Genomic DNA, 15,575 nt, shown 5'->3' with positions numbered 1-15,575 from the left:
TTCTTGGTCAAAGCTGGTTAAACCAGCATGTGGTACACACATGTGTTCATATATATAATATATTATATTTATACTTTGCAAGGAAACATAATTTTGGATCCAAACCCAGTATTTTTGTAATTCTTTCCATCATATCATTACAAATTGAATACCAGATACCTGACAGTAATTAATTTAGATACTGGTTTCTTATAGAGCTGTAGCAAAACGTATGTATTCGGTACTGAGTAACGGGTGCGCCATCTAGTACAGAGTAACGAAACGTTACACACGGCTGCATCTCGTTACTCGCATTTTTCGTAGTATGGAACAGTTCACTTGTAGTTCTACACTTTACCTATTAAATCAAATTAAATTTAGAATGACTGAAACACAAGTCTGGTTAAAAATACGGAAAAGTAAAAAAAAAATGCACCTCACGCAGTTTGGTATGTAATCGATAAGTATGTTTTCTAAAAATTACGAATGTTTCGACGTTGCGACGTCATACTGTACGCGTACGCAATAAGACTCGATTCGTTGCTCTAACATAACATGACATGTCATGAGGTATCAGAAGTAACGAGTAACGTAATGATACGATAGTAACGAGAACTAATTGTTATAGTAACGAATAAATACGGGTACGCTTTTTTTCGTTACTTTTACACCTCTAGTTTCTTATTGTGACTGTCAAAGCCCGCCTGCCTGGGCGCAGAGCTCCACAGGAAACCACGTGACTTGAAAACTGCTCGAGTCATCCGAGAGGCGTCTGTTTCCGGAAAGTTTACGAATACGCTTGAGGGCGGATGCGTAGTTTCCGGATCCGCATTTCGTTTTAAACAGTGTTTATTTTTAGGAATGAAATCACCCCGATAGCGATTCTTGTAACTACCCAACGGGCCTTGCATTACGCCTTTATCTTCGTGTCTGCGGCGCCAACTAATGATGCGGTTACCGCTGAGATTTCACAGTTGCCCCAAGCAAGACGAGAAGACTGCGCGCCGTGCGTTAAAGGCGATGCCGCGCTGCAAACACTAACGAGCGTCAACACAGTTTTTCAGTTTCCAAAAAAATTCTTGTATAGCGGAAAGAGAGTACATATGGCGGTAAAGCCAAAAATACAATAATATAAACACGCAACAAACCAATTACACACACTTGCTGCCAATACCAAACGGTCATTTGTCTCTTCCTGAAGTCCATAACACGAATAAAATACAAGCGAATAATGTAGCATACATGACAAAAAATACACGACAAAATACACATAGTAGCATGGGGAAAAGTAGTCCCAAAATAATCACAAATGAAGCGAATTTATTTACAAAGTGATTAAAACAATAAACAGATAAACCCCTGACTTTCTGTGACGAATAAAACGCTCCATCTACCAGCGCAAAGCCGGGTTCTATAGCTGGTAGATACTGCGGAAAGTTAGATGATAATGAAATACAATATCCGGGGGAAAGGAAGAGCCCTTTAAGCTAACACCTTCTACTTTTTTTTCTTGTTCTTGTGTGTCCATGGTATTGTTTTTCATTTTTCACATTAGACTTGATTGGACATTAGACACTTGATTGGACATTACACTTGATTGGACATTAGAGACTTGATAGGACATTAGAGACTTTATCAGACAGCAAGGTGCCGGTGTATGTGTGTTAGTAAGGCGGGATGATAAGCGCGACGCTCGCTGGTATATCTAGCGCGGTATAGCCTCTAAGCGCAAGGTTCTGAACAGAATAATTGTTAAATTTGAGCGGCGACCGTAACATTATATTGCGGAGAAATGAAGATAAATGTGGAATGCAAGTCCCTTGAGTGCATTCAAGAATCTGTAACGGTTATTTTACGCCTAAAAATTACTCTGAAAACACGCGTTTTAGCTATTTTAACTCTTCTAAAAATACAGTTTAAAAACTTAATCCGAAATCAAAAGTACTTTTCGGTCCTCAGCGAACTCTAAAATGCTTTTCGTAAGCAGACCCCACCTAGTTTTGAAATCGCGTTGTTTTCCCTGAAGCCGTGTGTGTGTCCGGGTAGGCGGAGCCCATAATCTGTGGTACTATTCTATTTTTTAAGTGTTAGTTTCTCGTGGGTAAAGTCCGTTTAGTAGGTCTTAAGTAGCAGTGACATTTCCCAACTGAACTGTCACTTGCAAAAGCATCACATGGTGTTTGTGGCAGAAGGACACAAAGACCACTGGTACGATGTACTTTTTGAGAAATGTCTAATTTGAGAAAAGTTTCATGACGCAGTCTATAACCTGCATCCGAAATGGTTAAGATGTCTCGTGTACCTATAGCTGCCATTTTTTTTAAATGTATACACTATTATTTATTTTCAAACCGAATCATGGATCAGCAGCGGCGAATACATGAATCTTATATCTTTAAACGAGCAATTATTGTGTGTGTGTGTGTGTGTGTGTGTGTGTGTGTGTGTGTGTGTATAAATCTGAATCCCGAAAACGGCTCCAACGATTTTCATGAAATTTAATATGCAGGGGGTTTCGGGGGCGTTAAATCGATCTAGCTAGGATTCATTTTTAGAAAATGTCGTTTTATCCGTGTTTTCAATAATCAACTTTATCGATAATCAACTTAAACATAAATGACTCTTCCTGACATCTATTGGCGAGTAATAATACCATTTTTTTTTTAATTGGGAGCAACTAACAGCTTTAACGACACAACACTAAAGCTACTCCAGTAGATGGCGTTGTTAAGCAACACTAAGCCAATGAGTGTTTCGTTTGAGGTTAGACCAAGAAAATCAATTGTTTACTTATATTATTTGTGTCTTTTTAACTCATGTGTTCACTTAAAAATGCCTAAACGATCTTTGAAAAAAAAAACGCTTATTACCTACTATGTCGGTAAGATCGAAAAATATTATTCATATTTCATCAGTATGTAATTCGTATTTAAATACAATTTCTAAAAAACACAATTTACCAAAAAAAACACCGAGCAAAGCTCGGTCATCTAGGTACTTTATATTATAGGAAGGAATAAAAAAAAACGTTTGAATTCAATAAACTGACGCCAACAACAAGGAGTTTGGACAGTTGCATTATCATTATCAACACGGGTAACTAACTGCCTTCGAGGTTTGTGATTCCACCTCAGGTTGCATCACCCACAATAACTTAGTGCCTTCATCAAGATCTCGCAAATGATTTTTCCTAACCATAGCAGTTCTCGTCGCGGATCGGAGGCGTATTACAGGCGACGTCTGTGCGCCAAGGCGGGGATGAAACGATACTGAGTCTGACCTTTGAATATATATATATATATATACTGTATAGAAGTCGCCAGCCCAGGTTAAAATTTCTAATACGGTTTTGAGGTAGTTGGTTAATTCACCGCCGCAATCTCCACCATCTCTAGGGCATTCACTTGTGGTGGTCCCTAGCGGACAAGTGTCGAACTCTTCAAACACCCCTTCCCCCTCCTGTTGAACGACCTTGAGCTGCAGTGAATGATTGGTTGGGGGTGCGGGGAATGACAGCGGGCGACAGTGCTGCTCTCTAACGTGTAAATAACAACTAAGACGATACAGGGCGTTACGGCAGCGCACTGCAGCGGTGAAGTTCCCAAGCTGCTCATCATACGCTTCTGAAAAACGTAGAGTAAATCCTATCCACTCGCGACTTCTATACAGTATATATATTCAAAGGTCTGACTGGCTAAGGACTCGGCAAAAATCGGATCTAGGGTTGGGAAAAATTGGGGAGACAGGTCTGACAAACATTTAATGGGAGTGTTTTATATTACAAACGGGTATTTTAAAATGCCATTAATAGGTCCGTCCACAACAGCAAAGTCTCAAACTGTGTCCGAGGAACACTGATCGCTGATTGGTCCACGTGACCCTCTGACGTCATTGATGACGTCCATAGTGGTCCGAATACATTGGTCAATTTGAAATTTTTTTGTCTCAACCTGGGACCGTTGGTAGCATAGAAGTAGAACAACTACACTCGTGATATTTGCGGTTTCAAAAACGTAAACAGAAAATAACGGACGGTGTGGTATGAAACCAAGAAGATCGAGACAAAATATTTAACGGTGCTGTCCGTTTGCGACCGGCACTTCAAAGACTTGAACACATGAATTAATTTTTGCAGTGTGCTTTTAATTCATTTAGTAGCATTTACTCTTGCCTTACGAATAAATAGATATTATTGAACTCCCAAAACTTTCACACGTTAAATGAATATTCAAAACTTTTCGTACTAATTTACAATGCCTGAAAACAATGAACAAAAACAATTTAAAAAAAAATTTGGCGCTCTGGTTTCACCGCGCTCTGGCTTTGAATATATATACTGTATAGAAGTCGCCAGCCCAGGTTAAAATTTCTAATACGGTTTTGAGGTAGTTGGTTAATTCACCGCCGCAATCACCACCATCTCTAGGACATCGACTTGTGGTGGTCCCTAGCGGACAAGTGTCGAACTCTTCAAACACCCCTTCCCCCTCCCGTTGAACGACCGTGAGCTGCAGTGAATGATAGATGGGGGGTGCGGGGAATGACAGCGGGCGACAGTGCTGCGCCCTAACGGGTAAATAACAACTAAGACGATACAGGGCGTTACGGCAGCGCACTGCAGCGGTGAAGTTCCCAAGCTGCTCATTTTACGCTTCTGAAAAACGTAGAGTAAATCCTATCCACTCGCGACTTCTATACAGTATATATATTCAAAGGCTCTGGTGACTACTTTAGAAATCAGCAGATCCGGACTTGGGACGATGCCGTTCTACGTGCGACAAAGGCCCTTATAACACTGTCCGAACCTGTGGGAGGTCCGTGTCCTTATCCTAATGTTAATGACGACACATTATCGCACGGGAAACAGGACTGTCTACAATAAAGTCACCAGAGCGCGGTAAATATAGAGCGCCAGAATAACCGTTTTTCGATTTTTTTTTTTTAGTTTACTATTTTTTTATGCTTTGTAAATGTGCACGCAGGTTAAGTTTTGAATATTTAGATAAATATGTGAACCGCAGCTATTGTGAATGGTCAATTAGGTAAGGTTAGCTACATTAAAACAACTTTCAAACGTTGTGGACGGTTGGTTGGCTACATTAAAAAATATTATAAAATATTTCTTATGGTTGCTTAGGAAAATTACAAATGTATGATGTAGGTATCCTGACCTCATGGGCGCAAATCTGTAGGATTTCCAGGGGGGGGCCGTGAATTATGTGGTTTAAGAATTTTGCGCTAGAGGTCAACCGAAACAAGTCTTCTCTGGATGATAAGCTCGTATGTTATACACTTTTTTTTTACGTAAGTGATATTAACAATAAAGCAGAGCAACATATGTTTTAGTAATTATTAATTAATGACTATAAGAAGTGATCTCTCAAACATGTTTGAATAATTTGCTAACCTAAATACATAAAATATCCATGAAAAAATCTATAAAAATAATATACGTGAATATAATGCAAATAGATAACACCCTACCCATGCATTACCATTTTACAAAAGTGTTTATTCTAATTTCAGATCTTGAAGCAAAATCTTTAGCTAATTCATGTAAACTAAGTTCATCCAAACGACTTTTGTGAACATGACACACAGTCACTGAGTTCAGACGGGTTTGAGTCATGGTACTGCTTAACCATGTCTTCAGGCGCCTCAGAGCTCCCATACAACAAACGTGAAAACAGAATAAAATTTCACAAATTATGTATTTCTGTTCCCGCTATAACAAGAAATACTAAAACAGAATAAAATAAATATTTAAGTGAGGCTCCCATACAACAGACATGATTTTTTTTTTTGCCGTTTTTATAGATAATGGTACGGAACCCTTCGTGCGCGAGTTCGACTCGCACTTTGTCGGTTTTTTTTATGCCACATCAAATAATTACTGCGATTCAAATGTTGTTCGTGAAATTCTTTGTTCACAGTTTTTGATGCGCCCTAAAAGCCCAAAGCGCCAAAGCTAATAAACGGATCAACATCAAATGTACGATCGAATCATATTAAAACCCTTAAAGACTATTTTATTAAGTAAAGGCATCAACCAGGTAAAAAAGAAAAAAAACTTAATGACACAAATGAAAAATCTCGGAGATAGAACTATGAAATGTATCCTTCAGCTAATTAAACTACATACATTTCTCGGCTTATATTTAGATAATCAGTGTTTTGGCAGTGAATTATTTAGTTCAAATATGCTGCTTGATTAATTATTAAAGAGACGCGTTTGCTTCCTAATTAACTTAAATATGGATGTGTAACGTTCAAATACTTCTTTCTCACTCTTACTTCTGTTTACTCGTGCAGTGTTGCAGTTATCAAATAACAAATGTTATAAAGTGATTATCGGCCATGAATTGTGAAAATTATCGTTTGATAATAAAAGGGGAGTGATTTTAAATTCCATATTGACGAGGAAAAAAATTATTTCCTGTATATTCACATGTAACGTACAGATCAGCTAGCCTTACAAAATGGAGATGAGCTAAAAAATTCCAGAAAATGGTATATAAGTTTCAGTTCGTAAATAAACTAAATTCTGCTATAATTACTGTTAAAGTATTAAGTTGTTTATTTACTGGAAAAAATAACGTTACATAATCACTTAAATAAAATATATATTACCTAAATACTAGTCACTACTTATAAAACAATCAAGCTTACCAGGTGAGAATCAGATTCTGTTTTCCGTTTCTTCCGTGTCACGAACTTATCCATGTTGATGTTTGCCAAGAAAGCAGAAGACTGGCGCACACGAGAGCAAAACCACTTTAAAAACAAGACTACCTGAAACCTATAATACTGTCGTTTCAGAGGACAAGGTAGTGTGGGTAACAATGGGGAGGTAATGCTAACGGAACCCTAGCTTCGTCCTTTGGCATGAACGGTTTCTAGGAATTAAGGGTTTCAAAGTTCTCACTGGAAAACTCTATACCATGGCTTTCGCAGAAGGGGTAAGGGAAAATAATACTACGGAACTCGAAGGTAGGAATGTAAAGCATGTCAAAGTGTCTGTCGTCATTGTAAATAATAATCTGATATATATATATATGTTGTGTACACCATTAATTTAAAATCACGAAGTGGGCCCCCCCAAGGAGGGGCCCATTAATTCCAGGGGGGCCCGGGCCCCCCTGGCCCCCCCGGGATCTACGCCCATGCCTGACCTAATCAACCGTTCACATGAGTTCACAGTGTTTTTTTTTTATCCTGATCACACTTGTCTTAAATTACATTTCCAAAACTTACGTTTACCAGAATCCAAAAGATAACTGCGTGCGCGTGCGAACAAGATTGCTCTTTATTGGCGCATTAGCGCAACTTCCGCTGCGGTGGAGTTAATACGTAAGTACCAATAATATTTATTTATATATATTCTGTAAGACAAAAAAAAAAGTAAAACTCTAATAAATGTCCGTTATTTTCCTGTTTACCTTTTTGAAACGGGGTCCCCGGAAACGAGTGTTCATTCTTCTATGACACCAAAGGACACAGATTTGGAACAATGAGGTTCCAAGTTACCAATGTCCTCGGACCACTGCCCACGCCACGCGCATTACGTCACTGTCCGCCACAAGTTTAGGACATTGCAACTGCAGCCGGGCCTGCCAAGTTACTCCGGGCCAGTGGCGGATCCAAGGGGAGGGGGGGGGGGGCACGAGGGGCAAGTGCCCCCCCCCCCCCCCCCCGAAAAACCAGGTGTCTGCTAAATTAATATTGCCAACAAAAATGATTGCTTTTGAAACCAATAAAATATTTTAATATAATTAATGAATTACTTGTAGAATCATAAAATCTGGTGGTTGGACGTTATGTGTAGTGCGAGTAGATTAAAATACAAATTTTGGTAATCTTAATACATTTTTTCTCCGGCTGTTCTGAAAACCTAGAGTGCCCCCTCCGAGGTGAACCTCTGGATCCGCCACTGCTCCGGGTAAAGTCCGACCTAGACTATCCTAGGTATTGACTCGTTATGATCCTTATGATATACTAGGAGCACTACTTCGATCTTCTGTTCTGTCCTGGCATAACCTGACATTGCATATGCTCTGGGTACAAATTATGCCTTATAGATGTTCCAATCTGCCATGCGAATGGTGCAACTATACAATTCATTGGGCCGTTACCAAAGAATAACTTTGATCCATTCTGTGTTCACCGCCGAGCCTGCAGCCAGAACATAGCTTTGTCACACGTTGGTTTAAAACCATTGCCACTGTGTCCACGCATAAAAATAAAAAAAAAACAAAAAAAAAACCGGTTGAAATTCAAAACTTTATCCAAGCATTCCACGTGAAATCTCTCGCGTATCCACTATGCCAGGACGGTTGCCTGTACCTGACGTAGCAAAACGCCACACTGTGCCCACACATTAAAAAAAAAGACGGTTGAAATTTAAAACTTTATAAAGCATTCCGTGTGAAATCTCTCGCGTATCCATGCCAGGACAGTTGCCTGTACCTGACGTGACGACACGCGAAGGCACTAATTCCCCCCCCCCCCCAAATTATGTTTATTTCCTTAGTTTTAAAAACAATTGCCACTGTGTCCACCACACATTTGAAGAAAAAAAAAACCTCTCGCGCATCCAATATGCCAGGACGGTTGCCTGTACCTGACGTAGCAAACACGCTAGGGCATCAATTTCACCCCCCAATGATGTCTCTTTCCTTAGTTTTTTGAAAAGAAAAAAAAAGGCAGCCGGGCCTACAGTTTTGACGTCACTCGCGCGGGTCTCACTCTAACATAAATGTCCGTTAATTTTCTGTTTACCTTTTGAAACGGGGGGCCCTCGGAAAACGAGAGTTAAATTCTTTTATGACACAGATTTGGGAAAATGAAAGTTTACCAGTTGTCCAAAGTTCAGGACATTACGACCGCAGCATGGCCTGCAGTGTGACGTCACTCACCTGGGGGTCTGCACAGCTCCGGCCCGGCGGCGGCCTGCTAGGTTGGCACGACTGAGCACGCGCGCACACACGCACACGCAAGCACCGACCTGCTCGCCGCAACTGCCCGCTCGCGACTGGCACGAATCTATCCCCACTCCCAGCTCGCCCGCCGGGGCCGGCAGTGTGACGTCACGCGGGCCCTCCCACCTGGTGACGTCACGGCGGCGCGCGCATCGATTCAGCGGTCGACCCCCACCCCCCGTGTGCGCGCAGCCACCACAACAATAATAAACCTTTCCTCGTCTTCACTTCTCTCATCGGTTGTCGCGGAAGGGAGGGGGAGAAGGCTAGGTGCATTGTGTTCTCTCCGCACACCTGTCCGCTGTGACCCCTTTCCAAGGACCTCAGGGCCAGGTAGGTGAGGTTATGTGCGTCGACCCAGTTTAGTTTTCCAGGCACACTACACTGTACACACACCGCACCCAGGCCTTCTCTGTCCAAGCGCGGCTCCAGAAGGGGGGGGGGGGGCGGTGGGGGCGATAGCCCCTCCCGACACCAATTTTATTGATTAGTGTATATTTATGTTTACTTAAAATATTTAATTTCATATGTTAAACTTTATCTTTTTTTATTTCATCGAAAGTTGCATGGAGCTATAACTAAGGTTCTGAATTTGAAACCTGTAATTTGTAAATAATATTCCAAGCCCAATATCTGACCACTTTCATTTTTTTTTGCAACTACGACCTTTCTTTGTGCGATAGCCCCTCCCGAAAAGTCATCCTGAAGCCGCCATTATCTCTGTCAAGAGACTCAGCAATCGCATGAGATGTGTGGCACCGGGTACCACACATAATTTACGCAACTTAGAACAGTCGTTACTTAGAAATCTGGAAAAAAAATTCACGTAACTTAGAACTGTCATAAGTTAGAACGATCATATCTTAGAAACACACAACGTAGAAACACACAACTTAGAAGGTCAAAACTTAATAACACTAACCGCAGAACCACACAATTTAGAAACGTCATAACTTAGAAAGTTATAACTGAGAAACACACACAACGTCGAACCACATAACTGAGAACTATCATACTTTATAAACACACCACTTAGAACAGGTATAACTTAGAAGATTCTAAGTTGTGACCGGCAGGTCCACGTGTCCTCGTGTTGCAAATGCACTCGTGACACGAGACTCGGGTCTCGGACACGAAATTTAACGTACAATTATTTTAAAAAAATAACGCCGAGCGTGACAAATATACGCAATTGTGTTGTTGTTTTTTTTTTCAACTAAATTATTGTTTCCACACCCATCGCTACGATTAGTCACCGGAGTAGCTACGTCGACTATTGAATCATTTGGTTAGCAGACCAAAATTATAAAAAAATATATAATGTAACGGATCCGATAAAAGCAAAAAAAAATGCTTAAAACAACTCTAAATACCTGACCTAACGGACCTAATATTCGACGAGTAATTTTATTTAAATACTGCCCATCTTGTTAAATTTCATCAAATTTAAATTATAATTTTTTTATTTTGGCTTTGAGAACTTTGGTTCGCGTCATCCGCCGCAGATGGCAGCACCGCGGTTACACGTTTCCGTTACACGTGACTACCGTTCCATTCTCGAACTTCCTCTCAGCAGATGTCGTGCACAGAGAGCTGGGATGTTACAACTGGAATCCACGCACGGCAGAAGTGATACTTCTTGTTTATCAGGTACACAGAGAGATAAATATTAGTATTATTTTAATTGAACAAGAGATAATAATTGAGAATGCGTGTATGATCTACAATAAAAAAAAACTCCTTTTCCAAATCCTGTTCTCTCGCATACGTTCAAAGGCACTTTTTGGCGCCACTTATGGTGGTTTATTTCCTAGTTGCCTTTGATAATACCTCTTATCTGCTTTTTCATTAATATTATTTTTAGCCATGATTTCGATCACAATCTCTAACTGAATAAAATTACTGAACAAAAAAGTACACTCCAATCGAACATAAATTGCACTTATGAAGTCTATCTCACAAGTCTACAATTCATTTTGGCATTTCAAATCAGAGTGTTCACATACTAAAAATAAATTGCATTTATACAGCTAACTTCTTGAATATATACGTCTTTTTTACATTTTCAATCACACTATTGGCATTAAAATGAATTGTACTTATAAAGTTAATTGCAATAATCAATAAGTATTTTCCGCACAAATAGATGAATTGTAGGTACTTTAAATTAAATCAAATAAAAGAAATATGTTAGCGTCAATCGTTAGCCGTCACGAAAACTTAGGAGTAGAAGAACACAAGCAGCGTTACGAGTATTCCGTAGCATCAGTTCTGCCTCTCCCCTGCCGCATCCCCTTCCGGCAGTTACAACCAGCATACAGCATGCTCCGCTACGTACCTATCCTCCCATTCGACCGCTAGTGCATGTGTTGCAGTGGCGTCGCCGCTGACGCACTCTCCTCTGCCGGTTCCCCCACCACGTGCCTAGCTGTTCCCCTCGTGCGATCGGGATTTTCGTAACGCTAGAAACTTGTAGCCCCCCCCCCTCCCCCCTCAGGAAAGAAGTTTCACTTCACGCTTTGAATATATATACTGTATAGAAGTCGCCAGCCCAGGTTAAAATTTCTAATACGGTTTTGAGGTAGTTGGTTAATTCACCGCCGCAATCGCCACCATCTCTAGGGCATCGACTTGTGGTGGTCCCTAGCGGACAAGTGTCCAACTCTTCAAACACCCCTTCCCCCTCCTGTTGAACGACGTTGAGCTCCAGTGAATGATGGATGAAGGGTGCGGGGAATGACAGCGGGCGACAGCGCTGCGCTCTAACGTGTAAATAACAACTAAGACGATACAGGGCGTTACGGCAGCGCACTGCAGCGGTGAAGTTCCCAAGCTGCTCATTATACGCTTCTGAAAAACGTAGAGTAAATCCTATCCACTCGCGACTTCTATACAGTATATATATTCAAAGCTTCACGTGTCGATAACGGGACTGCCGTCTTGAGCGTGACTCGCAGAGACACTCTAAGCGCAAGCTTATACTTTCTCGTTAATGAAAGGCAATCATTTACCAAAATAATTATAGAATGCAAATTCATTAAGCCCCAAGCCGGCCAACATACCACCAATAAGTAAAGAGTAGTAACTGGTCAGCCGTCATTGGGTCGCGCTACAGGATGAGCATGAATTCGACAGACAAATTCCCGCTGCATGCCATTCACGACAAAATAAGTTAGTAGTATATAATAGTATTTACTAGATCAGGATGCAGGTAGTGGAGCCGAGAGCCGACTCCGCCATCTTGGATTGTGACGTCACGGCGACCATCTTGGATAAGCGTAACGGGACACAGCGTAACGGGACATATCGTAACGGGACATAACGTAACGGGACAAGTAGATCACGGCGGCCATTTTGGATCCGCCATCTTGGATCCGCCATTTTGGATGACGTCATTGTGTTCTAGAAAATTCCGGTGATGTGTTTTCCGCCATATTGGATGATGACGTCACCGTTGCAATTTTTGTTACGGCCGCCATCTTGAAATTTGGACGCCATCTTGAACATCTTTAATTATTATCCGATTTTAATGAAAAAAATTCCAAAATTCATCAAAAAATTAACTTATTCGAATTCTGATTGATTATATCGATCACCGTCCTCGGTTCAAACCCGGTGAGTCCAAAAAAACTAAAAATGGCGACAGGCTCCTTCCTCAACGATGGATGCAGGCAGACTGACTCCTAGCACTTTTTTTCAAAACATATATATCGTCAGCTGGTATGACGACATGTCCGCCATCTTGTCTTCATCCGCTGGAGACCACCATCTTGTTTTCGTCTGCTAGAGTGTGCCGATAACATGTAGTATAATTATCTGGTCACCATACTTTTGTCCTCAACTGTTGACATTGAACATTGACCTTGACCTTTGTCCTTGACCTTGACCTTTGACCTTGACCTTGAACTTTGACCTTGACCTCGAAATTTGACCTTGAACTTTGACCTTGACCTCGAAATTTGACCTTGAAAATTGACCTTGACCTTGAAATTTGACCTTGACCTTGAAATTTGACCTTGACCTTGAAATTTGACCTTGACCTTGAAATTTGACCTTGAACTTTGACCTTGACCTTGAAATTTGACCTTGACCTTAAACTTTGAACTTGACCTTGAACTTTGACCTTGAACTTTGACCTTGACCTTGAACTTTGACCTTGAACTTTGACCTTGACCTTGAACTTTGACCTTGACCTTGAACTTTGACCTTGACCTTGAAATTTGACCTTGACCTTGAACTTTGACCTTGACCTTGAAATTTGACCTTGGCTTTGAAATTTGACCTTGACCTTGAAATTTGACTTTGTCCTTGTCGACCATCATGGACCCGACATTTAATGTTCAGTACATGCTACCAGGAGCGACCAACTGCTGGAGTACGTCATCTTGTGTGTGTACTCATATTATAGAGTACATTTACATCTGGTTAATTTTATTTTAACCTGCTACAGTGCAGTAATCATTTATTACCGAGGTGCCCCCCGCCATCTTGAAATTCGGACGCCATCTTGAAATCATGTAATAATGTAGCTAGAAAAGCGGGAAAAAATCCAAAACTCATCAAAAAAATCACTCATTAACTTACAAATCGAATCGATGGATCCCTGTCCACGGTTCGATTCTTGACCAGTGACAGTTGTAACTAATTATTAAATAAATGTTAGGTTCTGTTTTCCATTACCTTTCGCGGAGTTTATTAATCATTCGCTCTACGAAAAACAACTCAAGTCAATATACCTGACCAACGAATTAAATCAGTGCCGATTAGCCTATTATGAAAGTCTAATTTTTCAATAATCTGAATAACATATAAGCCGTTCATGTACAAAGCCACACATATAGATCAATTGTCTTCAGTCCATAAGACCGAGTCATGACATTATCAGACGTATAGGCTAGTCATTTCAGGACCACATGAACTTCGTCGTTATCTAATTATATTCTATTAATCCAACGTGACATTTTTTAAACATACTAAAGGACCAAGTAACCTTGAAAAATATTTTAGTAACACCAAGAGGTTTTAAATTAGTAAATATTCAATCACTACATTTTGTACTACGCGCAATCAACAAAAGGGAAGCAATGACAACGAAAAGACAGCACCACCAACGAAAAGGCAGCACATTTGGAAGCACCGACAACGAAAAGGCAGCACATTTGGAAGCACCGTCATCGAAAAGGCAGCACATTTGGAAGCACCGACAACGTAAAGGCAGCACATTTGGAAGCACCGACAACGAAAAGGCAGCACATTTGGAAGCACCGACAACGAAAAGGCAGCACATAAATAGATTCTGCTAGCTTGTAAACTTATCATTGCTGAGCAAAGATAGAGTTCTAGTACAAGCCAGAATTTTATGTATTTTTTGTTTTTATTTTAAATTTTTTTATTAATTTTTTTTATTTCTAAATATTTTTTTTCTGTAATTTTATGATATCAAAGAAAACATGTGTCGTTTTTCTCCGTGTGCTCCTGATTATTCTTGCCAATATTATGATGGTTTTCTCCGTGTGCTCCTGATAATTCTTATATATATTTTGATGGTTAATCCGTGTGCTTGCGATCATTCCTGCGGTTTCGGTCAAAGGTCAAAGTCACACCCATCTAAGATGGCAGCCGTGACGTCACAATCCAAGATGGCGGACCGTGAGAAATCTGAGAAGCACTAGCAGGAAGGACGAACTTCCTTCTCCTTGAAGACTATCGATGCCATTCTTCTTATGCGATCGATAGTGAACAACCCGCATCCCGCATAAAATAAATAAATATTATTTTACCTGCAAGCAAAACGTGACGTCATCTGATGTTGAAAAGTGGAACTGCTTGCAGCAAGTACCTTTGCATGAAATAAATTAACTCTCACCACTGAATAGTGCTATTGTAGTCAGTTAGAGACATAAAGTTTCGTAGCCATGCGGCCAATTAGTCATGCATTCTCGTAACCATGCGTTCTGGAAGCTTCGTAGTCCTATAGCCTCGCGATGACGTAACCTTGAAGACTTGCAATCGCATAGTCTCGTAACCTCATGGCTCGTAGTCTCGTAGTCATGATGTATTGGAGCCTCGTAGACTTGAAGCTACGTAAGCAAGTAGCTTTGTAATCTTATAACATAATGCTGATGGTGTAGATGTAGCAAAAGAGAAAATTCCATCGAAGACAGATGTGTCAATTGGAGCCTTGTAGACGAGTAGCTTCGTAGTCAAGAACTCATGCAGACTTGTATTCCTGTATCCACGCAGTCACGTAAACTCGTTTTCTAGAGGCTTCGTAGCTCTGTAGCCTCGCAGTCTCGTAAACATGAAGATTCGTAGTCACGTAATCTCGTAACCTTATGGCTCGAAGTCGCGTAGTCCTGTATCCTCGCAGTCACGTAAACCTGTGTACTAGAGGCTTCGTAGCTCTGTAGCCTCGCAGTCTCGTAAACTTGAAGATTCGTAGTCACGTAGTCTCGTAACCTCATGGCTCGTAGTCGCGTAGCCTGGATGTCTTGGGACCTCGTAGAATTGTAGCCTCGCAGTCTCGTAACCATGCGTTCTAGAAGCTTCGTAGTCCTATAGCCTCGCGATCATGTAACCTAGAAGACTCGCAATCGCGTAGACTCGTAACCTCATTGA

The 15,575-nt window shown here is 40.8% G+C and overlaps 1 protein-coding gene across 1 annotated transcript in view; it reads right to left on the bottom strand.

Moving 5' to 3' along the window:
• LOC134540943 (uncharacterized) overlaps nt 1-15,575 on the bottom strand; it is a 148,166-nt gene that overhangs the window by 114,479 nt on the left and 18,112 nt on the right. The window contains exon 2 of the mRNA XM_063384028.1: nt 8,895-9,083. Coding sequence (XP_063240098.1) covers nt 8,895-9,083 — 189 coding nt within the window. The remainder of the gene's footprint in view (nt 1-8,894; nt 9,084-15,575) is intronic.

This window comes from Bacillus rossius, chromosome 17 (assembly GCF_032445375.1).
Source record: "Bacillus rossius redtenbacheri isolate Brsri chromosome 17, Brsri_v3, whole genome shotgun sequence".
Lineage (NCBI taxonomy): Eukaryota > Metazoa > Arthropoda > Insecta > Phasmatodea > Bacillidae > Bacillus > Bacillus rossius.
The sequence above is the reverse complement of the archived record's forward strand: the minus strand, read 5'-3'. Positions and strand labels throughout refer to the sequence as shown.